Source organism: Saccoglossus kowalevskii, chromosome 17 (assembly GCF_978046115.1).
Source record: "Saccoglossus kowalevskii chromosome 17, keSacKowa6.1, whole genome shotgun sequence".
Classification (NCBI taxonomy): domain Eukaryota; kingdom Metazoa; phylum Hemichordata; class Enteropneusta; family Harrimaniidae; genus Saccoglossus; species Saccoglossus kowalevskii.
Window position 1 is genome coordinate 24,749,137 of NC_140657.1, and position 27,837 is coordinate 24,776,973.

Below are 27,837 nucleotides of genomic sequence, written 5' to 3' on the forward strand. Positions count from 1 at the left end.
TCGCTTAAAATGTTGTAATTTTATTTCAGCTTAAATCGTATCTTAAAAAGAAATTTGTGTTAAAATCACTTTTAAATTTCAAGAAGGCACAAAACATACATTTAGACATTTTACTGCACTGGCTCCAACAATATTGACAAGCTACTAGAATTGCATCTTAAATACTATTTATATACAAAAGAAACAAAAACTCCTGTCCATAATATGTACAAAGCATAGTATATATATATATAAAAAATGGTAAATAAACTATTTACAGCATAAAAAATATAGTAACAAATATTTACGGTTTTGAATATCCATGTGTCAAAGTGATGTACATCTTTATTTATATTGGTTGATACTGGTCAGCTGACACCAAGTTCTGTTACCTGATTGGTTGATGCTTGTCAGCTGACACCAAGTTCTGTTGCCAGATTGGTTTATGCCGATCAGCTGATACCAAGCTCTATTACCTGATTGGTTAATGCTGGTCAGCTGACACAATTTTACCACATGATAATTTAAATATTGTAAGTTCTGGTACTGACAAATGTTTAATGAGAGTAAACAATTCAAGAACATTTTTCAGACTTCATCAATTGAACAGCGCACTGCACAGACTCCAGTACATCATTGAAGATTGGCACTTTACTACGATTGGCAACATCTTCCAAATACTTTCTGCCTCTGTTGTAATCTCTCAAAGCACGTTTTGATAACTGCAAAATATAAGTTTTTTGTGTATATTTTTTTAATATGTAATACTGAGCTATATACTTGCGTAAAATTATGATAATACCATGTAAATGCATTTCAGGTGGAACAAGAATTAAAACCCAGACATGGAAAAATCTGGATGACTAAAACGCATCGTTTTTATCAAACCACCTACACGGGGCGGAGAAAAACAGAAGTAGCTAAGGAGGTCACATGGTTCGTTATGTGAAGGAAAATCTTGAGGTCATGGGGCTTCCCCTGACCTAGATTTCTCTCTCCATCACTGGCTGAATCGCAGATTAATGCCTACAGTTCAAAATAGTCATTTTGACTGACCGGAGTCTATGGTGGGTAATTGAACGTAGTGAATTTAATTTTGTAGGCTTTTTATGTGTATGTGTGTAATTAGTCAGAACTTCGTCTGGTCTGCACATGTACAAATCAATAAGTAACACACACACAACTCAATACGTAGCTATTTATGACACTACAGAGTAGAAATCAGTAAAATTACACAATATGAAATGTTGAAACATAATATGATTATTCTTGTCTTTGTACTGACTTTGAGCAAATCAGTGAGAGTACATCAAAGAAATGATAATAAAACCAACTTTGCCGCTAGTTTATCATTTTTAATAAAATCTCAAAACAAACTGACATGCAACAGTAACTCATCAGGCATTTAAAATGACATGTCTGATGACATGTTTTTTGAGACTAAATTGGCCATCGGTCAGAAATCAAGATGAAAAACAAATCAACATGAATATGTATACCATTACGTCTTGTCTTTGTACTTATTTTGAACTGAATCTGTTAGAGCTGTCTGAGAAATTGTTAAATACACATGAAAATACAACCAATATGGCAACCTGTCGGTCATTTTGAATCAAATCACAAACCATTTTGGTGTTTTTTAGAACAAAAATTATCATCAGTCGGCCAAAGTTTAATGAAGCAAAAAACATTGGAAAACATATGTGAGCCATTATGACTTTTCTTTGTATAAAATGTGAAAAAAAAATCAATCCAAGTGGACAGTACCCAAAACTATGTCCAACAAGAATTAAAAACTGCTTAAGGTAGCGAGAAGGGAAATTTTCACTTTTTTCTTGATTTTTCAAAAATTGATAAAACAGTTACTTTAGACCTTGATACATCACCCCAGGTTTACAAAAGATCGAAATTGCGAAATAACGTTGCTCAAATTAGTGTTTTAAAACACTAGCAGAAAAGACTACAACTGCCGTTTCGTGGATATTTGCATAGTGTTTATCTTTGGAAGGAATTAAATGATAACATCTTATCTGTATACTCTGTTGTTGACGATTCTGATATAACGGGTGATAAGCTTCCAGTTGCAAACAATGCGTGTTTATCTAACGTCCATTGTCAGCATTATTGTCAGTCGAGACTTCGTCGGAGAAACATGGTCATACAGTACTCATTTCGTCCAACCTTCCGCTTTTACATCGACCGCTTATCGCTTAATTTCCGACCACGCGGTCTTGTCCGACCGGAAACCGACCGCATTTTAATCGCGTTTTTTTTTCGCTCGCTCGCTCATTGAAAACATTGACCGCTCGCCCAAACACTGAAAACTGGCACATGGGTGGTCGAAATGGTGGTTTTGATAGTAAAGTGTGAACATACAACTATTATTAACTATTATTACATTCTGAACGACACTTCAAATCTAATAGCTGTATTACACTTGTATCGTGAAAGCAACTGAACTGGGACTTCTTGTTACGTGTTTTGGGTGCTTGTTCTAGATGTAATATTTTTATTTTTATTTTAATGAGACAGTTACGTGAAAAAAAGCCTAGGTAACTCCTTTTGACAGAGCAGAGAAACGAGGAAATGTTAGTGATTAATTCCAAAAATAACGATATCGAATCCACATCGGTCCACGTCTGGTAAAATTTGACATTCAATTTTTAAAATTAAGTCACGATCATTGAATGAGCTCGGTCTATATCGTATACGTACCGCAAAAGTGTTCCCACAAAAAATATTTTCGACTAAAAACGGCCACATGCCCTGAAAAAATCGAACAGAGCTTGACATGTATGAATAATTTATTGGGCTTAAATGAAAAACGTGTCAAATTTAGTTATAGCCATAACTATTTGGTGGCCAGTCGATGAACAATTGAAAGTCCTTCAGGGCTGAAAATCATCGACGCTACTCTGGTTTACTTTATTTCACAACTTGCAGAGAAAACTGATTCGCGTGAGCTCTAATGTATCTTAGCCTAGTATTTTCTTTTTGAACTAAGGTCAAATTCCATCAGTTCGTCAAAATATATGTTTTTCAGCGAATAATTTTGAAGCCTGTCACAGCACAAACAACTATGTGAATCGACGCCGGTGATTGGATTGTACGACGACCCTTCAATTATCGTCAAATATGCTTTGTTACAACATCATTGATTGGCTGAGAGTCACCTGATCGGAGCACGAACTGGGTCACAGAACCATATTTGTCCGTATTATCAACAGGACTTTGCAAAATAACCACACCCACATTTTCAATCATTTTTAGCGCGGAAGTTGCCAACAAATGTAAAAAAAATCGTGAACTTCATGGATTCGAATAAAATAAAGCAAGCGATTGATAAGGATGATTATTAATATTTTCCCCGATGCTCTTCGAATTTTTATTTTTTTATTTCAAGGTAAGAAATGGCTAGCTGAAGTTGATTAATTATTTGGGGTTTCAGCCCACAAATTACGGACATGATTTCCATGAATTACGGTTAATGTTTGTCTTCTCTCGGCTGATTGTCACGGTGTTGATCGACGCCCTTCCTAAACTCAGTATGGAGAAACCAACGGGGATCGACATTCCAAACAAACAATCGAAATTATCAATGAAAGACGAGATTTTTCTAGATATTTACAAACATACTGTCATGACAAACATATGTAAAATTAACAAATACACAAAGAGGTGTAATATTAGGTTTTATTTTAGGCTTAGAAATATTTTCTTTCACTCAGCCCATGCATGTAACTGCCATTTAGCTTTACGGTCCTTCAGCATCGGGGGAAAACAACAATAATTATACAAAACACATTGCGAAGACTCAACAATCAGGAAAGAAACCCCAGACAACCCTGTCGTACTTGTGTTGAAATACATTTTGTATTTCACGTCAGAATATTGTTTAAAATAAAATATTCAGTCCAAGCCAAATCGAGGTCAAAGGGTCAGGTTGCGTGCATATAGTTATATATAGTTAAAACAAAAAGTATTTGAACTTTTGTCAGCTGTTCAACATCTATAAAAACCAGAAAGACAATTATAAGACAATGTGAACCTCGGAAATTATTCTGTTAGTTCGAATTTTAAATGCGCGCGAGCGAGCAGGTGGGCGGTGATATTTCGGGGTTTGCGCGGTCGAAAATAAAACGGAAATTGTCCGGTCGAATTCAACAAGCGGTCGCAAAAGCGAGAGAAAAGGTGACTGGAAAGCGGAAGCGGGCGGGAGGTTGTGCGAAAGGAGTACTGTAACTTTGCACAACTTTCTTTTAAATCGTTTTATTTTCCAAGTCAATATTCTATTTTACTAATACATTTTTTTTCTAACGCAATGGCGAAGAAAAGAAAGAAAGCGTTGACAGACGAGGCAAAGAAAAATCTGCCACTCAGTGTCGCACTCTGACACAGCAATTTTTTTCAAACATCGGCCATTTTGTTTCACAATGAAAACCGTTTTATTAGATGTCTTATCTGAGACACTTGAAGGATTAGCTTGTTTGTAAACTGTCAGCGTGTACAGTGAGACAGTAATGTTTGTCAGAGGATTATCCCTCGTTGTTCGTTTGCATAACAATGGAAAACCCGAACGTTCCTGGAGTACGGACTCAAATGCCAGCAGTTTTCTTCATTTTTCGCGCTCGAGCTTGAAATTATTCATTATCTGACACTCTTTATGAGTTCTCTGATATCAGTGGTTAATATGTTTGGCCATTTTTAGTGTATATTTATAATAATGCAGCAAATCTACAGTGTTTTATTAACCAAAACTGTTTTTCGCGTTTTTCTCGAGTTGAAGTTTTGATCGAGAACGACTCATTGGGACCGCCGCCAAATCAAGTGCGTTCGGACTAGGACATTCAAACTTGCAGTTATCGTTCAAAAGATAATGATGGTGCGAAGTATGTCTGGGTTTTTAAAGAAAATGCTTTGTCACAGAATAATAGTCTGTTAAAGGTGCCAAGTATGAAATAATTTGGGGACAAAAAAACAAACCTGCATAGAAATCGGAATAATAGGTCTTTTGATTATCGGAGACGCATTTCAATGGACTTGATTACGGACAATGCATAACTTAAATTTCACCAGGAAATTCCGCAGTGTGCTCTCGCAATCGCGTACTTAGTCATTTTTACAAGGTTCGCCATTTTTGATGTCACGTGATAATTATGTAAACAATGTCTGTCCAGTTTGTGCGAACTTGCACCTCTATACTTAGTCTTTTGATATATATAACCTAAATTACTGTTCTGAAGGAGACAACAGACAGAGAATGTTTTATTTAAAAACGTCACAAAACCTTCTCGCTACCTTAAACTCTACTACTGGTTGCTGTTATTTCTTCTAACTATCTGGAGTAAAATAGATTTAAGCCACAATGGCTTTGACATAAAGGAAAAATACCATAATATTCAGACACTTGTCACAAATTAAATTATTCAACGACTTATTCTTATAGACATTCCAGGTGTTTAGTTTACCTTTCGGTGTGTGACATGTTTTTAAATGATCATTTTTTTTTTCAGAATGATATTTTTTCTTGCAATCCTATATATGGTAGTTTCAAAAGCACTTTTTTCTAAATTCAGTAGCTAGATCTGTTTCTGATCAGCACATGTCAGAATTTTTTTTATATATATTTGAAACAAATAAAAACAGGGGGTAGTAATGTGTTTGCCGTTGGTGGTGCAGTTTTTTGATCTTTTTTAGGGGTCCTTAGCCACTTTGTTGTAATCTTGTCTGTCTTGACTATAAATGTATTTATTGTATTAGTAGCACAGGCTGCATTAATGTATGCAAGTTACAGAGTGCATGTCTGTGGTCACAGTACCATTTTAATGATCCAGTATACAATATATTTGTTGCTTTATGTACTATTCTGATAGAATAATCTTGTTAATATAATCCGTATTTATGAACACTAATCTGTATTAATGTAATCTGTATTAATGTACAATAATCTGTATTAATGTAATCCGTATTAATGTAGAGTAATCTGTATTAATGAACAGTAATCTGTATTAATGTAATCTGTATTAATGTAATCCGTATTAATGTAGAGTAATCTGTATTAAGATAGAGATGCAGTTTACCTGACAGGTATTTTAATTAGTTAATTAGGAAACCAAGATGACCTCCCTTGTCCACAAAGCTATAGATTTTCGGAAAGCTTATTGTATGAATTTTAAAGTTTTGTTAGTATTTTATTTTTATGGACACTGTAGTTTGAAATATGCACAAAAATGTGCTTTTTGGTCAAAAGTGATTTAAAACAAAATTAGCTTCTAAACCATGCTTCTGTTTCCTGTCAAAATTTGTTTATGGGTACATCTGTTTACTTTGAAGAAAGCGCCGTCTTGAAAAATGTCTACCAGTTGTCAATTTTGTAGGGCAGCAGCTCCAATTTCACTACTTCAAGTTTATGAATAAATTAACACTCAGGCTAGTTGTCTGTATGATGGCTGTAACACTATTCAACTAAAAACAATGCCCCAACAAAGATAAACACATTGTCAATCATTTGTGAAAATTTCAAAACAAAAAGGTCAAATCGTCTACGAGCTATTTTTTTTTAAAGTTCTGGAATGTGCACTAAAAAGAAGCTGAGATAATTGCTAATTTGCATAACAATTCACTCAGTAAGAAGTTTGCTAATGCTCATAATTAAAATGGCTGTAATAGTCCCAAATTTAAATGTATTATCGTTTTGTTAAAAGTTAAATACAGTGCATAATATGCAGATCCCGTCATTTCTTTTTTTCACCAGGTTTTTTTTATATAATTTATGTACAGCTTTGGTAAATCTTACTAAGCATTCAAAAGAGAGAATGTTTGCACCTGTTATCTATATTTTAAAATCGTTTTTTTAGTATGTTCCACTATTCACAATTCTACAAAATTTCAACAGTTTAGAGCCAAGTCTTTTTGGATAATAAAAAGGGGAAAAAAAAAATTTCACTCCCAAGTGCCCACAAACCTGCATCTCTACCTTAATGTAATCCATATTAATGTACAGTAATCTGTATTAACATTCATTAACATGAACATTGGTGGCGCAATTTTTTGTTCTTTTTGTTTTTGCCTAAGCCAAGTCTGTCTTGACTACAAGTGTATTTACAGTATGAGCAGGGCAGTCTGTATCAATGTATGCAAGTTACAGAGACATTTCTATGTCTACGTTCTAAATAAGGCCCAATTTAATTATCCAATGTGCAATAAAAAAAAAACTTTTTGGTTTATGTACAGTTATGTTACAATTTTCCTTATTTAGAATCATATACAACTGCATGTTGATATTTTAAAAGTATACTTACTCGCTCCCCTTCAATTAACGACTCTTCGTGGATTTCTTGTATGCAAAGCACTACTGTCCTTCCTTGGCCAATGTAATGTGCTGCCTGAATGAAGAAAGAATCGTGTAATTGCTGTTAAGGGTAGATGCAGCTAACACTTTTGTTTGACACAATGTTCTTCCCTGTGACTATGGTTACATGTATTTGAGAGTCTCACAAAAAATTGGGTCACCGACCTAGTTTTTGGATTATGAACTTTGGTTGTGACAAGTCATTGTTTTTATGAAAAAGAGTTCAGAGACATTTTATTTTAATTAAAAATCTTTGTCATTCATTAAATACAATTTTTAGCTCAACAAAACATGAAGATTGTGTAAAGTTTTAACAATTTTTGCATTTTTTCTATCATGGTAATTTTTACTTGCTACCCTTTTCTGGAACAGCATTCATGAAAACAAAATAATCGGCAACAAGATCGGGTACTGAATGGCTGAAATGCTTGATTTTGATGAATTTCTAACATTAAAATGGTTGCCATTCTGATCATCCATATACATGCATATGATGTGCCTATAAGTTTTGAACAAGATCGATCAAGGTATGTCAGAGATATAGCCCCAAAACAAGCTTTTGTTGAAAAAAATGGCCGCTAGTCTGCCACTTTAACCCAATCTGGAAAAAAAATTACATGCATCTAGAAGCATGGAGCAGCCAGTGGTGGCGCTATATACAATAGAGACCTATTGAGGCTTACCTTCGCTCATGTAGATTTGAGTGTAGAACGCAGAAACAGTTGTTAAATGTGGTGACCAGTTTAGTATGATAGAAAGCGTTTACAGTCTTCAAATAACCACAATAGACAGAGTGAGGGGCAATACCGAATAAGGCGTGATTCCGGCGTTTCATACTAAATGCTTTCTATTAATAATTTCACTTTCAAATAATATTCATGAGATACATGTATGTCTACGTCATAATCTCGTGAAAGGTTATTAGCATATTGTGTATGTAGTGTGCATGCTTTAAGCTCTTATTCCATATTTCACAACTCATGCGTCATCACAGTGAGGTCAATTGCAATTTACGTTACATTCAACGTCAATGCGTTTCACCACATCGTATTCGAAGCCCACACATAAGCGATGCTACCAGATATATACAATAGCTAACAAGCCACACCAACCCACCGACTGCTGAGAATTTCTACACACTCCCACCGTGTCATACGCTGTAATATGCAATTATAATTCTGGTTTCCCCATAACTCTGGGTCCCATAATATCCAATGTATGTATGAAAATTAGTTTGAACAAAATCCATCCATACACGAGATCAAGTTCTTGAATTGCAGAAATGATTTTATGGATGTTTCTAGCCATCTAGAATTGAATGGTGAAACGAATGGATGTGCATATGTATCCCAAGATGTATGATGTATGTGTGAAGTTTGAATGTCATTGGCCTAGAAATGACCAAGAAACGGGGAAATATCCTAAGGCCAGTTCCTATTTTCAGACTGCATCCACATGAAAAGAGTATAAATCTAATGTGCTATGTTAATAACTTTAGAAAACTAAATGTACCTCAACCATAGATCCCACACTCCTTGTTGCACTAGTTATGACATATAACAGACATATGCAGTGTTCTTTAGCTTCATGTTCAAGTGGAATAAACCTAATTGTCCAATGTTCGGTCCTGGGATTGAAGAATGTGATGCCATTTTTCCTGTCAGAAATAAAACATATTGCCATTGAGAGACGTCATACCAACAAGAGGATCACGTCCAACAAATTTGGCATGCACAGATCACTACTTGAGATCAACTGTGACAATGTTGCCCAATCATGCATATATTTAATAACAGCGAACAACCATTCTTATATCTTTGGGTATAAAGACTGTTCATTTATAGGGATAAATAGGTACATTATTTGAGGGGAAAAAAAATCAACAAAATTTTCACGACCATTTTCAACTTAGTTTTATTGGCTGTCAATGTATATTACTCATTGTGAATTACAGGATTGAAGGACTAGTAGGAATTGTAATCTTGGCAGTTCACCATAGAAATTTGCAGGTCCTGTACCTCAAATGATTTTTCCCACCCCTACTTTCGGTGCTTCACTTCACAAGAAATGAGGTAAGTGGTAAGGTACAATTCTAGTTAAAATCAGCGTAGAGTGGAAAACCTGGAATGTGAAAACTATGGAGACATGGAAAGTAAAAAATACTGTCATATATTAGAAACTAATGTTAATAATAAATGAATGTTAATAAACATGCATGTTTTTCAGTTTCAATATATATATATTTCAAGTCTTGCATAAAAAACAAGCTTGAATCAACCAATGGTGTATTTTTTACTTTCCATGTTTCCATAGTTTTCACATTCCGTGTTTTCCACTCTACGTAAAATCAGAGATTGGAATCTCTAATTTACAGCCAAACGTGTACATACTTCAAAACTACACTTGACTATGCAAGTCCTGTATGAACCAACCAATCAGAAATAGTGTTATAGACTGGTTTTGAGTAAGCCTTCTATGCTTGTTTGAGTGACCCAAATTACAAATAAATGTGTGCATTCAGCACAGTATACAACAGTAGTTACATGAGTCCAAACCTTAAAAGTGGAATAGCTATATCTTCTCTCCATCGACTTGATGAACAACTTCCACCGAGAAAGATATCCCTTTTCATTAACGAAACAACTTCATTAACATCGTCGTTAAATCGCCAACTAAAAAACCAATCTAAAATCAAAAATAAAAAGGAAGGTTTAATTTACAGTAATAATGAGCGTGTACAAATAAATGATTAGATTTAACATATTTGAATAGTTTTTTGAGATAACATGGAGATGATGAAAAAACATGTCATTTGGTGTGTTTTGTGTTTTTACCATTTTGTAATAAATGAAATGAGACAGTCAGTAACAAAGCTTTCTATTGGTCGGTAAACTTTTTATTGCGCAACCACGTGACATACACGGTTATGAATAGAATTACCGCACAGTGTTGTGGAGGGAGGAATGTGCGAACAGAACAACACTGTGCAGGCGGACATTGCATATGTGTAGGAAAAGCCCCGCACAACAAGAAATGTTTATATACTGATATCGGCCACTTTTTTAGATATCTGCTAAAAGGCATTTACGCATTTACAGGCAAATTAGTAAATTAAAACAATTGTCAAAATTGTGCGTTGAGCTTGGACAAGTTACCTGTAAATGTTATTTCTGACAATAAAGTACTAGACTTATATGACTGTGAGCACATTGAACTGTGTATAGTAAAAGCATAGTACCAGTACACGTGATGTTGGTACTGGTAATATAATCCACCAGAAAACAGAACTATGACAGAACAGTTGAATGTGTGAATTTTTGCTTTAATGTGGGTACTGTTATATATGAAAGGTTTTGACATGAGAATTCTCTGTGCCATGGATATGCAAGACAAAGACAAAGACAAAAACAATGATTTGTTTCTGGTCGGTGTGTGTGTGTGTTAGTTCGTCAGAAAGGGCATGTCACAACTTGAGGAAAGGCGAGTAATTGGTGAGGTTGTTGCCAAAATGATGTAAAAATAAATTAAAAAAAATGTTTCCAAAAAGAATTTTGACACAGAGAAATGTTTTGATTTTTGAGATGAAATAAACAGTGGTTTTGTTGATCACATTGCCAGAAGGAGCAATACTTCATAGTTCATTAGTTTGAATATTACACAGACTGCAAAAATGAAATGATAAAATGATGCCACAAAATATATAATACTTACTGCACAAGTCTCTTGATGATTCTTGGAGTCCCTTCAAATAATATGCTAAACAACCCCGACCATGTTTTGATGGCCAAACATGGCTGTACTCTGTTACTAAGCAACAGAACTCATCGAATGTGAGGCTGTTAACACTTGGAATGTTTTCATGCTCTTTAATAGAGCAATTGCATTTCTTCTGTATGCAGTCAAAGTCGGATGGAGTCAGATCATCACGCCCTGTGGCTGTTTTAACAGCAAGGAACAACTGCAAAAATATTTTGAAGAAAATTATGAGATAGGTTTAAATTATTTATATAACTGTTTATTTGACTGTTAATTAACATTGTAGTACAAAACTATATTTTGAAAAAAAATTGGTCTAATATTATGAAAAATTCTTTTTAACCCATTGAGCACCCATTTATTGTGATCAAAATGTGGATGCAAGATTTCACACATTTTTATGAATATTTCTGTAATTTCTTTCATAATTGTTAATTTTAGCTCATATGAGCATAACTCCTAATTAAAGCGGGGGAGTTGTCACATACATGTATGCATACGTCAGGTGGCCATAGCATGTTTACAAACAAGCATCTACCCATGAGCCTTTGCATTCTTAGCGTGTGTTGTTATCATCACTTGTGACTCAATACCCACGCGTGCGCAGGTGACAACCCTCCCGCTTTAAGCTACTTGCAGGTTAATATTGTGAAAAGTATCAAAAGTAGAATTTTGCATTCAAAGTGTTACTATAGAACACATTAGCATTATTTCATTTTTAACCTATTTCTAAAATATAGATTTTACAAATAATTCAAAACAACAAAAACTACTCTCTGATATTACAAAGAAGTCACAGATCACACGTCTGCTGCAATGCTCAGTGCCAAAATGTAAGCTCCAACTCCAACAATAAAATGTGTACATTGTCATAATACAAACTAATACTGCAAAATGACTAATTTACCATTCCAGGCATATTCAGTGGGTTTTAAATTCATGGTTTTATAATTTCGATAATGTGTCCTATGCTAAATTTTACATATTCACTGGGTTTTAATTTAGCGCATTTTCCAGTCAGCGAAATAAGCAAAATTAAAACCCAGTGAATAATTAATCCTTTTACAGAAAACTTACATCTTCTACGTGTAGGTGACCATTTTTATCCTGATCATACATCTGAAACGTTTCCTTCAAGGCTCTGCAACAAAACAAGATTCAGTGAAATAGTGTCAATTTTTGCTCCTTGGACATGCATACATTTTTGATCACACATTTTTATACTCCCAATTACAAAATGTACTTTGTTAAAAAATTAACTATAAACTATAGAATTTTTTTTTTTAAATATGAAAAATGTTGCACCAAAAATTTTGGCTAAAAATAGGTTAAAAAACAAGTCATCATCATACATGGCATGTAAAAAGCCAGTATGTCTTGCAGGATGTGTAATGTAGAGTTACTTACATTAACCGGTCTCCAGGTCTACAATGAGCATGTTTCTGGTTGACTACTTGTGCACCATCACTCAGTGTTAAGTCTTCTACTTGTACACCTTGTTTTAAAACTTTATTGACACACTGCAGAGCTGTGGGAATATCATCAAACACTGGAAATCCTTGTCTTTCCACTAAATCACATAAAAAAGCTTGACCCCTTTCCAAGTCTTCAAATTCGCTGGAAAAAAATAAATTATTACACAATTTGGTCAAAATATCAAATTTAAATACACTTTTCCAAATAGTCATGCACAGATGTCAAGACACAGATGGGTGTACAATGGGTATAATGATGATGCAATGATAGGTGTAATATGGGCATGAGATTGGTGTACAATAGGCGAATTTGGGTGCGAGATGGGTATATGATAGGTGTAATATGGGCATGAGATGGGTGTATAATAGGCGAATATGGGCAATGGATGGGTGTATGATAGGTGTACAATACAAATGTAGGTGTAATATGAGCATGAGATGGGTTTACGATAGACGAATATGGGTGTGAGATGGGTGTATGATAGGTGTACAATACAAATGTAGGTGTAATATGAGCATGAGATGGGTGTATGATAGGAAAATATGGGTGTAAGATGGGTGTATGATAGGTGTAAGATAGTGTAACAATGGTGCAAGATGGGTGTATGATTGGTGTAATTAAAGTGTGTAAAGCACACAATTTGGATGAGATTCTGGCAGCACTCAACATAGTATGGTCACATACTATGATTTAAAAAAAACACAGCCTAGACACAGTTTTAGCCTTTTTGACATTCATACAACTTTACATTAATTGTCTGGCTGTATCTTCAAATGATATTCAATGTACTTACCTTTCAGTTATAACCTCTCCCTCTAGGTCATCACCAGTCAGTGGAACACCTTGTATCACCACAAATAATGTACGTCCTACACCTGAAACATGCAATCCTGGTTTAGTAAAATTGTGTACAAGTCAGCGTAAATTCCCTTACGAAAAACTTCCATAGAGTTCTATAGATTTTTCTTGAATTTTATAGATTTATATATACTTTAGGCAAGACTTTTTTTATTCCTTGTTTCGCGAGTTTTTATGAGACAATTTTTTTTGAGGAGGGCGGGAAAAAAATAAAAATAATTCTTTTTTTTCCATTAGATTTGTGTGATTCTCAAAGAATTGTAAGTGAGATCATTGATCAGAGAGAAGAAATGAAATAAAATTTTATTCCATGTATAACCTTGTTTCTCATCTGCACGAGACTTCGGTACTTTGATCATGATACTCCCACAAAAATGCAACTTGGATTTGTTATGCGGCGGGCGGTAAAAAATGAAGATAAAAATAATATTTTGTTATCATTTTTTTACGCTTACAAGATGGCGGGCACAGGAAATTCCGCTGAAATAAAATTATATTTTTATTTCATTTTCGGCGGGTTTGCAAAACAAGGAATAATAAAAGTCTGGCCTTATTTTTAAATTACATTCTCCAACATAATCTTTGACATTCGTCACTATTGCTAGGTTTACATGGCAACATTTTATCAGAAACCAAACTATTACTCTTCCCACTTAGTGACAGGAGATTATCTCTGTATGTACATGTGGTTGGGGTCGAATGAGAGTCATGTTTGAGCCAATGAACAACACAATGCAATAGGTTTATCTACAATTTCAACATGTACCTGCTAACAGAAAAACCCAGTAAGTACTGTTAACTCATCTTGTTTGACTAAAATTGGCAAATTAAGTCATCTCTGAGAAATGGAGCTAGACATATTTGAGTGTTAAGATTTAAATATATGTTAGCATGTTTGAGTCCAAATGACTGCCAGTAGGCCATTTCTATTGACTTTGTATCTAGTTGGAGAGAAATTGGTCATTGCATGTCTGAGAAATGGCTCCTGGAAGGAAAGAAACCCGAATTAATAGTTTGGGAACTTTGAGTTCAAAACAATGGTAGACATACTGTTATGTTAGTACGGCCCAGTATCGATTCATATCTATTTGGGATTGTTCGAAAATGGTATTTTGATTTGTTCTGCATTGAAAAAAAGTTCAATGCTATATAATATTTCTCTGCTTGTTGTAGAACCGACAAGGCATTAGAAATTGTTGCTCGTCTTCAACATAATCACTTTAATTGTAAATTTAGAAAAGAAAGCTTTTAATTAATGACTGCTCTTGTGATTTTGACTTCTCAAGTTTCTCTGGCAGTCTACGGTGGGATGGTGTCCTTCAAACTAACTGTAAGTGTAACCATGACTACCAGTACACTGTTAGTTTATTGGAGTTAAAAATTTACATTACCACGGTTCATCTGATATGACTTGTAGCTACAGTATTTTTATTAAGATTAAGATAAGCAGTTAAGATTGTACTTTGTCATTTGGATATTATAACCTTTTGTAGGGCATTGAGTACTGAGGCTAAGTGATAGATGTAAACATTTCAAACTGGACCCAGTTTGCTGTCACTTTAAACTGACCCTTTAATTTAATACAGTGACAGTATTTAAAAAATTTCATGCTGGGTAAAAAAAAAAAAAATTTTTTTTTATAACTATGGAAATATTGATTGTCTGATTTAAATAGGCCAAATGTCAGCAACATATTTATGATCAATAAATTAAACATTTATTGGTATCTGGTTATAAAATGGTCAATGACCTGACCTATATAAGAATAAATCATTTAGAAGAGCATTTTGACTATCATAGTTTATCAAGACCAGCCATTGTTGGACACCGATTGAGATACTAAAGTTAAAGTACGAATGATAAGGAAAATGCCAAAAGGCAGGAGAGGTACAGCTAGGATAGAACATTTTGATAGTTTGAAGGTGCCATTGCCCTGAATTAAAAGATAGGCCAATGGCTTGTCACTTAACATTTTTTTGTCAAAAAACAAATGAAATCATAGTACAATGTATATTATGTATTATCTACCGGTAAATAGAGTACAGTTTATACCTATCTAGACATGTTTACAGAGTACAGCAAAGCCCATGTACAGAGTACAGGAAAGCCATGTACAGAGTACAGGAAAGCCATGTACAGAGTACAGGAAAGCCATGTACAGAGTACAGCAAAGCCCATGTACAGAGTACAGGAAAGCCATGTACAGAGTACAGCAAGGCCCATGTACAGAGTACAGGAAAGCCATGTACAGAGTACAGGAAAGCCATGTACAGAGTACAGCAAAGCCCATGTACAGAGTACAGCAAAGCCCATGTACAGAGTACAGCAAAGCCCATGTACAGAGTACAGCAAGGCCCATGTACAGAGTACAGCAAAGCCCATGTACAGAGTACAGCAAGGCCCATGTACAGAGTACAGCAAAGCCCATGTACAGAGTACAGGAAAGCCATGTACAGAGTACAGGAAAGCCATGTACAGAGTACAGCAAGGCCCATGTACAGAGTACAGCAAAGCCCATGTACAGAGTACAGGAAAGCCATGTACAGAGTACAGCAAGGCCCATGTACAGAGTACAGCAAAGCCCATGTACAGAGTACAGCAAGGCCCATGTACAGAGTACAGCAAAGCCCATGTACAGAGTACAGGAAAGCCATGTACAGAGTACAGGAAAGCCATGTACAGAGTACAGCAAAGCCCATGTACAGAGTACAGGAAAGCCATGTACAGAGTACAGCAAGGCCCATGTACAGAGTACAGCAAAGCCCATGTACAGAGTACAGGAAAGCCATGTACAGAGTACAGCAAAGCCCATGTACAGAGTACAGCAAAGCCCATGTACAGAGTACAGCAAGGCCCATGTACAGAGTACAGCAAAGCCCATGTACAGAGTACAGCAAGGCCCATGTACAGAGTACAGCAAAGCCCATGTACAGAGTACAGCAAGGCCCATGTACAGAGTACAGCAAAGCCCATGTACAGAGTACAGGAAAGCCATGTACAGAGTACAGGAAAGCCATGTACAGAGTACAGCAAGGCCCATGTACAGAGTACAGCAAAGCCCATGTACAGAGTACAGGAAAGCCATGTACAGAGTACAGCAAGGCCCATGTACAGAGTACAGCAAAGCCCATGTACAGAGTACAGCAAGGCCCATGTACAGAGTACAGCAAAGCCCATGTACAGAGTACAGGAAAGCCATGTACAGAGTACAGGAAAGCCATGTACAGAGTACAGCAAGGCCCATGTACAGAGTACAGCAAAGCCCATGTACAGAGTACAGGAAAGCCATGTACAGAGTACAGCAAGGCCCATGTACAGAGTACAGCAAAGCCCATGTACAGAGTACAGCAAGGCCCATGTACAGAGTACAGCAAAGCCCATGTACAGAGTACAGGAAAGCCATGTACAGAGTACAGGAAAGCCATGTACAGAGTACAGCAAGGCCCATGTACAGAGTACAGCAAAGCCCATGTACAGAGTACAGGAAAGCCATGTACAGAGTACAGCAAGGCCCATGTACAGAGTACAGGAAAGCCATGTACAGAGTACAGGAAAGCCATGTACAGAGTACAGGAAAGCCCATGTACAGAGTACAGGAAAGCCATGTACAGAGTACAGCAAGGCCCATGTATGGAGTACAGCAAGGCCCATGTACGCACATACAGCACGATACATATATATCTCTTTTCATACATACAGCTGTAGTACGATAAATACTGGGGTAAATGTCATGTAAAGTACAACATGGAGATCTCTATTTACCTCCACAAGTGAAGACAATGTACAGTAAATCCCATGTACATGCAGAGTATGGCATACTAGTAGTACCGATATCCCTTTCCGAATGACACACATATTTACAATTACACATTGATATGTCAACTCAGTAACATGAATATAATTAATCCTGGGGGTATTCCCCTAGCGTGTACATAAACTTGCAAGACACACAGAAAGTCCCATGTGTTCAATACAAATTACCGACTGAACTATTCAGTTCTCTGAATGTAACAGAATGCATTATAAAACTAAAAACTATTATAAAACTAATAATTAAAACTGAACATGAATTCAACAATCGAATCATATAAGGAGTTGACCATTAAAAACTTGGGGGATCGGAAAATTTTGATAACAAAACTTCCACAGCGAAATCTTTTGAAAACAAAATTCTACAGAAAAAATTACAGAAAAAACAACTCACACATATATGTATTCCATACATACATGTAAAACGCAAAAAAAGGTTACAGCAACATTTTCATCTCACCCCACCCATTTCTAATCAATTTTTTTTCTACATATGCAGCTGGGTATACCCATAAGATATGTAATCACTTATTACCAGACAGGAAAGCAGCTTCCACCATAGATGCTATGCCTCTTGTTTTCTCATCAAGAACAAACAATAACAGCTTAGCAGATTGCTTGGCTTGTTCCTCAATCTCTATCAGTTCTGAACTCCATTCATGCACTTGCTGTAAAAAGACAACATAAAGCATAAATGAATTGTTAACCTTTTCACCACCAGTTCCCTGTTTTTCATCAGAAATTCACAAAATCGTTCTGTTTAAAGTGTGTACTTTCCTTCAGAAGATTGGGACAAAAATAGCCATATTGTTTTATTAAAAAACTGAAAATTGACTCAAATTTTGTCTGTTGGCACCAAATATAAGAAAAAAGTGCAGACAAATTGGGACGAGAAAGTCTGGTGGTGAAAAGGTTAAATCAATTTTCATTAACACTTTAATAACTCATTGAGAAATTGATAGAAAAAAGGATTATTAAAAAAAAATCAAACAAAAAATATGAGGTATTTAAAAAAAATTCTTACTGACATACTGTGCTAGATGATTAATTAAATTTCCAATATTAAAAAAGAACACTAAATTGTTCTTCTTTTGTGCGCTTGTCAAATGTATGTCAGTGTAACTGCAACACTCCATAGAACAATTAAAATTAATCTTTAATATATATTACAAAATAGGACAACAACTTATAAATCTATTTCTGTTTAACCATTCATTATTAACTTATGCTTGTTACTCACCGGGTTGTAAAATGTAATTCCATATTGTTTTAAGATTGGAATAGCTACGTCCTTCCTCCATGTTGTGGGATTGCATGCTCCTCCAAGGAACACTGAAAACAAAACATAGTAAAAACATCTTAACCTTGCCCATATATTTACATGTATGTTTTACAATTCATGTTTTCACAGATGATCTAAGGATGGTCATGGCTAGTTAAGTTTACTGCACATTCAAAATAAGATTAAAAAACTTAGTTTTTGAATTATGAACATCAGTTGTTGTATTTTGAATACAGTATTATGAAATTCAAAATGGCCACCAACGTGGAGTTTACAGGGAAACCACAGTAACTTTACTTGTTATTTTTTCTTTTATTTATTTATTTGATGAAAATTTTATGTTCAGCCTTCTTAGTACTTTTAAATTGTCAGCACTAGTTTAACCTTTTCACCACCAGTTCCCTCTATTCATCACAAATTCAAAACAAGTCCTGTTTATAGTCTGCACTTTCTTTCAGAAGATTGGGACAAAAATAGCCAATTTATTTTGGTGAAAAAACGGGAAATTGTGTCTGTTGGATCCAAAATTAAGGTTCATTTCCAGAAATATTGAGGAATATAAGAAAAAAGTGCAGAAAACCTTTACCATTTGAATACACCAAGACCTAATAAAAATGTATGCAAAAATATGGGAAAAAATATGCAGGTAACTATTTGCTGATATTTCTCAAAATGATCTAAAGTTTGTTGATCAATTCTGACAAAGGACCTCAGTGTTTTTTGTTAAATTAACTGTAAACTGTTTCCATTTTGGACAAAATGACCTAAGCTAATTTTGAGACAGCTGAAACTTGGCGATATTATTGTGTTACAGAGAAACGTCTGCGATGAATAAATATGGGAGGGTCGTCGCCTGCGCATGCACAGGAAACGAGTCCCAAGCAACGATAACAAAAATGCAAAGGCTCATGGGTAGATGCTTGTTTGTAAAAAATAACACGCGATATCCATGTGACACATGTGCAGGTGACGACTCCCTTGCTTTAAATTAGAATATTTACCGTCAAAGTTCAAGATAAGAGGACTTTTAGCAGCTCCATTGAGATGACAACTACTTTTAGTCTTCGTTCGTTGTACATTAGGATTTACATGTGTTTGTCTACTGTAAAATTAACAATATGAATTCTTAGTACAAATACTCAACAATTTGGTGAACTAAACTATAAAGTTTGTGAAAGTTTTCAACTAAGTTGATAAAAAAACAGTTAAATTTGTTGTCATTACATACACATGTGCTTAACCGATAAATGTTGTTGCTGCTCAAATTAGGATTAATTTGTTTTAAATTTTCGGTTATTTTCACTGAATTCTTTTTCAAAAATTATCGTGACATTTCATGCTCAAAATAATTATATTTAAAATATTTACAGTAAATGCAAACTTTTGTTCAAGTATGCTTCTCATTGAGATGAACCTTACCAGAACAAAAAGTCTAAGACTGACAAAAATAGAAAGAAACAGTTATTTACAGGGTACATATACCATACTTCCCCGAGTATAAGCCAAGGGGCCTGAACATGTAAAATCGGGAAAATTAGGGGGTGGGCTTATACTCAAGGACCACTTCAGAAAAGATAATTTTTTGAGGGGTTTAAAATTGTAACCATCTTCCCAAGTACGAAAAATTATTCAAATTACATTTTTCGTTCACAGCACCAGTCTCTTTGATTTCAACGACACTTTTACAATGAAGAAACAAACATGTTCATAAAAATACACACATTTTATTACAATATGGTTTACATACCGTCTGAATTTATGGTGCAAAAATGGGTAAGGACTGTGGGAAACAGTCGAAGGCAAGATCTCATTATCTTTGTTGTGGAATGTTTTCGATCGTACGCAAACTCTCGATACAAAGCAATTTACGCAATGGTGTTTTGCATCATGACTTGACCTGAACAACTTCCTTTGACCTAACAGGTCATGTCTTTCGTTAACCAATCAAAATGTTGTGTTGTACAGACGAAGTTTTCCGATTATTGATGAAGTAATTTTTTCAACGCAATGCGGAAGTGAATTACCGCAATGTTAAAATGCGATCTGATTTCGACAAAAAACGGTGATTTTTTTCCCTAAAGCTGTTGATTAGCAATTTTCGAAACGTGAACTGAGGGTGGAAGAAGTATTTAAACTTTTCACAGTCGCCAGTCATGTCGAAGAATAGTTTACTCGATCACATCCCATTCTCAATGGACACGATTATTCGGGAAAAGTAAAACAATGTTCAATGACCAGGTTTAACGACTTGACGATCACATTTTTGGCGTTTCTAAAACTACTACTCAAAAGAAATATGGATTACTTCAGTATTGCAACATCAGGGTTCATCTTGAGTAAATAACAGAATAGAAAATGTGCGAACCATGTTCCGTACGTTCGCCGGCCTGAAATTGTTGCTTGTTTTCTCGTGAAAGCAGGAACCAAACTATTGTACCACTCACGATTATTATGCTATGAAATACACTTTTTATACGCATATTTTAATAAATGTCGTTGATGCCCGGTAAAAACACCATGGGCCTATACTCGGGGATGCCCTCAACTTGTTAAATGTCTAAATACAGAGGGGTGGGCTTATACTCAGGGAGGGGCTTATATGCTCGGGGAAGTACGGTATGTGCACATATCAAAAACGCTTATTCAAGTAGGTTTAAGTTGAATATTGAAGTTCTACAGTTGTCACACCATGTTGAGTCTATTATGGATGTCATGGAAACAAAAAATATGTAAAATACATATTCCTATTCTACTAAACGGTTGTGTAGCTTTAAATTTTGAAATCTGAAGTAAAACTGTGAATGTACATGTAAGCTAATATGTATGAACTATAGTTCCACTTACCCATGAACACATCCCATTTTATGTGATCTGTAATGAGAATATCAAAAAAGAAAGAGATAAAATATTCCATTAAAGAAAGAAAAATAAGAATTTAAAAAAAAATAACTAGTGCAAAGAAGGCAAAATGATACCCAATTAGTTTGCTTTCCTTCTTTTCAAAAACTACATTGAACAGTAATTGTGTTAGTTAGCCCATGGTTCACCTATATCATACATACAACAAAATCATACCATAACCATCAAATAAATCACCATCAAATCTGTATTAGAAGCTGCATCCCTAATAGAAGTCTTACTCATATTTTAATGAATGAGAACCAAAAATTCATCGCTTCTCATATGTGTAGATGCTTTAATTAATTGAAGCTGCACCCCTTGTACCATTTTAATAGAAGCTGCAGCTTTTAATACAGATTTTACAGTATTTGTGTCAGCAAACCCAAGATTGTCGTGAGCTAGACTGTTATCTATTATGTATAGCTATCTCAGGCAGGATTGCAATGGGTTACCTTATGACACGTTGCAATAGGTGATTTTCCGTTCAACTGCGAGATCTCGCGAGATACGTGAAAAACGCATGTCGATTGTCTGCCACAAAAATCAAACGAATTTCTTTATTTCGTAGCTTACATCAACCAGCCAATCTTCGACAGAGAAATATTGCTTTTGAATACCCTCACTTAATCGAAATTGTCTATCATCAAATGTGTACAGCATGGAAATATCCCCAAAATATTTTTGCTTTTGTCGAATCCCACGCGATGTTTGACGCCACTACGGTGTGATGACCTTTGTTTGTCCTGTTTTTACATTCTATTTCACGCATAACACGTGATTCTCGCAGTGAACGGGGAAATGGTCTATTGTGTTAGCCCTGATTTAATGTGGTGTGCTGAAGTGGTACAGTACCCAAACCAATTTACATTATATTATATATTAGGGTGGAGGCTTGCAACACAAGCAAATTGAACATTTTGGTAACATATATGCCTTCCCATATGAATAAAGTTTATATTGAAGTGACTCACACTCTTGACAACATTTTATAATCGGTAATTTCAAGTTCAACACCAACTAATATATTTTATATATATCGAAAGTGCATATTTTTATAAATAAACCCTGTTTTTATCACTTACTTTACTGTATACTGACACTCTCTTAACTCTTTCACTAAAACGCAAAACACTCCAAATGTGAGGGACGTTTTACGCTTGTTTTCTGAAGCATGACACTGCTTGACAGACTCCAGTAAATGACGTACTGCAAGAGACAGACTGCCATTATATGCAAAACACATGCATGCAAATGACGTTTCCCACATTTAGCAATTTCTGATGTTCATTTTCACAATAATTAAATTTTCAGAAATGTTCCATATTACTAGTATTCATCTGAACATCTAGAGAATATACATCATGTATTAAGATATCACAAGTCATTTTGGTTAGTGCATGTATCACATGCTTCAAAATTAATGAAATTTTCTTTAACACAGTACCAGCTGACGTAATTTTATCCCGTTCATGTTTGCTGTGGAGGTTTTCCGCAGGTTAAATGTTAATAAAAAAACTCTGAAATTTGTTTGGGACCAAATTGTCTGGTAAGTGTAAACAGCATATAATTATGAAGTCCTATACATTATAAGCAAAGTAACGTTTAAACTAGAGCACTACTAGTGAAAAGTTGTACACTTTGGAAATAAAATATAGTAATACACTTGTTTCTTCATTAATATATTAAATGGGAAAACATGCTGGTTCACACTACTACATTGTTTAAAGATACTCTTCTCAGGTATCTTCTTTTATAGTTTATAGCCACTCTGAGAATTAAAGGAAAAGTCAAGCCAAAGAACATAATGACCTCTCAAGAAAAAGCTCCACAAATGTATGAGAATGCAATTTACAGTTTTTTTTATATAACTTTTCATTCTCTAGATATTCAACTTTTAATCAGTATTATGCAGTTAGCCATCTTGATTCTAGATTCTGAGGCAAAGGATTCTGAGTAAAATATGACATCATAGAATCTGTTGTCAGAAATTGAGAAAATGATTTCATACTTTGCTGAAAAATCAAGACGGCGGACTACATAAATTGAAGAAAAGTTGAATATTTAGAGAATGAAAAGTGATATAAAAAACTGTAAATTGCATGTTCTTACATTTGCCAAGCTCTTTTATCTGAGGGTAATATGTTGTTAGCCTTGACTTTTCCTTTAATCAAACAGTCATTTTAGCAAAATGTTATTGCACCTTTATATTGACACACGCTCAGTTTAGATCATTCAATTATCATACTACATGAGCGCAAAGTGCAGTTTTTGAAAATGAAAAGTATAAATAATCAGAACATATGAACAGGTTATTTTTGGAGGGTTTTTATATTTCTTGAATTACATACAATGTAGATAAATAAGAAATGAAAAATATGATATAGATATTGAATATGTACAATGTACACATATGCAAATCATAATGATGATCACCCTATGAAATCACACACAGCATGCCATCTGTCAAGCGACAACATTATGTCTAAAACAATGTAAATGTCGAAGTGTTTTGCACAGTTACGAGTCACCTTGTTAACTGACTGTTCAAGTTATTCTCAGAAAGGCTGTAATGGTGTTTTTGAACTACGGTACTGTATTTGACGTCATGAAAATAAAAATCTGGAAAAATTTAATGATTTGCTTATTTTTGATTCAAAATTATGAATCTTTATGAATTCACGCATTGTTGGATTAATGAAATTAAATACAAATTTAGACGCAATAAAAATAAATGAAATTTTAATATTCATGATTTACAATGCATTTTCCACAATTTGCATATCTTAACACTGTCAAATTATGTCCCATAATAAACACCTGTCCAGTAAATCTAAAATTACCATCCCAGAATGCACCTTAAAAGTGGTTAATAATAGTACTAGTTTGAACCAGTCCAAACCAGATTTTATTGGGCTAGCAATTGGCTAACTGAGTGACACGTCCATGTGAATTTTAGTATTAATGACTTACTTTGTGATTTTAATGGAAACAAGTCAATAACATGCAAAGTTCTCACGACATCGGCTGGATCTAATTCGCCACACTCCCCTCTGAATCTGTCAAACACAGAAAATAGTTCTCTGTTGACAAAATAAAGGTGAATAATTTATTTAAAACAGAAATTTCTTGAGGTTATTGTTCAAAAATGAGCTAATTTTAGCCTAAATATTTATGTAAAATGAAATACATTCTACTCATCTCACTAAATTTAGTATCTTCATGTTAAAATAGTATAACACAAAACACACTTAATGCAAATTATGAAACTATGCATAATTATTCTTTTTGATTAGCTGTTTTAAATTCTGAAGAAAAACCTTTGCATACCAGAATTTTGTTTGCATTTTGCAATCCAAAATGGCCTCTGTTGTAGGTTACTGGTCATTGTTTCTATAGAAACCAGTTCAGGTACCTTCAATTTTTATTTATTCTTTGTTATTTATTTAATCCTTTCACTCAACAAAATTTAATTTTTGGTCGAAAGTTAATAACCATATTATAGAAAAATAAATGATAATGTGCAAAATATTGCACCAACATGACAAAATATATAACATTCAAAACTTAAATTTTAAAACAGTCACTTGAAAATTTGTGGTTTTGGTCAAAATTGACAGATATTTTATTTTAATGGTGTACTGTATAAGAAAAAAAATTACTATTTCTTAATCATATTAACATTCTATCCCTGTGGTATTTTACAAACCACCTGTCTCAGATAAAATATTCCGACCTCATGGAATAAGAATTAAATCTTTGAATGCTAATAATTTTCCCCACTTTAATATTAGTACAATTTGTATATATTTTTCTATAATGTATTTGACAACTTAAATAAAAATAATCCAAATGCCTACAGGTCTAAAATGATACAGGATTGTTATCTCTATTCCACAATTAAAATTAAATCTACCTCAGTTAGAAGAAACTACAACTGCACATTCAAGTGTGTGTGATTTTGTGTCATGTTTGATATTAATGAGTCATAGAGAAATGTACAATTATCTGTTATTTGGAATATACCGGTAGTATTGTTCTAATAAAAGCATGTGAACCTACTCAATATATGACTGAGGAGCGACTATGATCAAAATAAGTCATATCCGAATAACCTCAGTATACGTAAATATACTGAAACATGTATTAGAAACTGAGAAGGGTAGACATACCCAACCCAAAATACCTTTAGAAGACAGAATCTGTAAGCAATGTTCTCAGATCAAAATTGAAAATGAAGAACATTTCTTCATGGAATGTCTTAGGTACCAAACGGAAAAACAAAAGTTATTTAATAATATCAATATTCCAGAAGAATTGAAAAATGATGACCAGATATTTAAATATATTATGAGTTCAAGAGAAGACGTACTAATAAGACAAGTTGGTGAATACTAATAATAACAATAACTAACATTTTACTTTTACTTTAATTTTATATGTATTGTACTTTATTACTAACATTTTATTGCTGTCAACCAATGGAAATTATTTCTAAGGATGCAATAAATTCATTATTATTATTATTACATGTATTATAAAATTAATATAACTGTTTGTTTAAAAGCACTTCTATTGGAGATGTGCTTCTAAGCGATAATAACAGCTCCCAAACTGCCCAAGTCAATTTACAGTTGCAATATTGAACAATGAAACCACAGTTACAAGTTTTCATTTATCACGACATTAAGAAACATCAATCTGTTTTGTCTGCGAGCTTTTATTCAGTGGGTTTATAGTTATAGAAACCACAATAGATGATGTCTACATCCTACATACATAACGATCTCAGATGAAAGAGCTCCACAAATGTTGGAGAATGCAATTTAGTTTTTTATATCACTTTACATTCTCTAGATATTCAACTTTTCATCAGTATTATGTAGTCCATCATATTGATTCTCCTGCAAAGGATTATGGGTAAAGTATGACATCATAACCACTGTTGTGAAAAATTAAGAAAATTATTGCATCTAAATGTATAACTTGAGAAATAAATTGCATTCTCCAGTATTTATGGAGCTCTTTCATATGGAAACCTTATGTTGTTTGTCCAGACTTCCCCATTTAAGAAACACTTCAACCAACATGTACCATTATTATTAAAATTATCGATTGTGTCACCCTACAAATATGGTGAACACTTCAATAATGCATGACAGCTGTGAGAATACATTATTGTATGATATAAAGGGTATGTAACTTTCATAACGATGAGATGTGATGAAGATTTCATGAAAAGGTGAATACTCATGCTTTGTAAGTATTTGAAAGCTACCTCATATACCATGCATGGTGTATTGGTAATGAATATCATCACAACATGTAATTATAACTTGGTAAGGTTCAATTGCATAACAGATGATTAGATTATTAATTGCTGTATCCAAACACACAAAAGACATGTTGTATCGGTATACGCTTTCCAAATACACAAGGATACTATCAAAAACGATCAGAAATGAACACTAATCAGTTCTTTCACAGACTCACTAATTTACATGAGAATTTCCAGAATTGAAGGTTTGACGATTTTGTTATTATCTCGAGATTCACGTGATTTCTCTAATTCGCATGAGATCTTCATCTCACATCATACATTTTTTGTACAACCTGTATACATACCCGCATTTTATACATCCTTGACAATATTTATATATTAACATATTTCAATTATAATACACTAGAATTATTATTATATATTAATAACTAATATAATATCGACTTTCATTTGAGATCGTCGTTAAATTTCGAACAGTCATATGACATCATTCATGATATCATTCTGGTCCACGCCATCTGCGTAGTTGAATCACAGTCAGACTGTACAGAAATAAGGAAGACATCCGTACGTCTTACCTTGTTATAGGCCCGTAGACGATCGGCGGTTCTGAAGTTGAACAATTTACCGTCTCGACTTGGTGACGATTTTGGTCGAAAATAAAAAGACGGCAAATATACGACAGGACAAACATGTTTCATCCATAGTAGAAGATAGAAGAAATTGCCTCAAAAACGTTTCCCATCTGGCAGAGGTGTTTTCGGCTGAGTAACAACAATTTGCTTGTTTGACCTCTGTATGTTTGTTTCTTGTTTCGTTACTCTTGATTCATCCAATGACATCCGGGTGTCGTACAATCTCGGCAATTAAAACAAGTAATATGTCGAATCTAGAGATTAATAATAATTCTAATTTTATTTATTGAAAACAACAACATGGGACTCAATCGTGGCGACGTACACCATACGTACATTGTTTACACAGATGCCCTCTGATTCTCTCTAGCATAAAGCAAATGCTAAAATATTGGCTTAAAATAAATAAAATGCCCCATAACACACTGGTGGCAGAAGCATTCAGTCTTGGAAACCATTTAGATAGTCAGAATACCCAAAATTGGGTCACCGGCGTTAAAAACATTTTCAA

At 34.3% G+C, this 27,837-nt stretch overlaps 1 protein-coding gene across 6 annotated transcripts; it reads right to left on the reverse strand.

The window, feature by feature from the left end:
* On the reverse strand, window positions 1–27,499 carry LOC100373520 (uncharacterized). Of its 6 annotated transcripts, none has more exons than XM_085492434.1 (15): window positions 27,270–27,499; window positions 24,384–24,469; window positions 22,496–22,619; window positions 21,357–21,383; window positions 19,514–19,614; window positions 18,471–18,562; window positions 17,766–17,898; window positions 13,356–13,437; window positions 12,494–12,703; window positions 12,164–12,227; window positions 11,042–11,288; window positions 9,886–10,015; window positions 8,843–8,987; window positions 7,281–7,364; window positions 1–701 (listed from the first exon to the last, which is right to left on the reverse strand). In XM_085492434.1, the coding sequence occupies exons 1-15, from the start codon at window positions 27,383–27,385 to the stop codon at window positions 555–557; spliced, it is 1,788 nt and encodes a 595-aa protein (XP_085348560.1). In that variant the 5' UTR covers window positions 27,386–27,499; the 3' UTR covers window positions 1–554. The 6 variants fall into 6 exon arrangements, with proteins under 6 accessions (XP_085348560.1, XP_085348559.1, XP_002736294.1 ...); XM_085492433.1 differs by having other exon boundaries at window positions 19,514–19,611; window positions 24,384–24,493; XM_002736248.4 differs by having other exon boundaries at window positions 24,384–24,493.
* Between the last annotated feature and the right edge of the window lie 338 nt (window positions 27,500–27,837).

Coding starts and splice junctions, on each gene's coding strand:
- LOC100373520 (XM_002736248.4), bottom strand. CDS start 27,385: ATGTTTGTCCTGTCGTATATTTGCCGTCTTTTTATTTTCGACCAAAAT. Junction 19,615..21,356: donor AAAATGGGATGTGTTCATGG/GTAAGTGGAACT, acceptor TTAATTTTACAG/TAGACAAACACATGTAAATC. Junction 702..7,280: donor CGTTAATTGAAGGGGAGCGA/GTAAGTATACTT, acceptor TATATTTTGCAG/TTATCAAAACGTGCTTTGAG.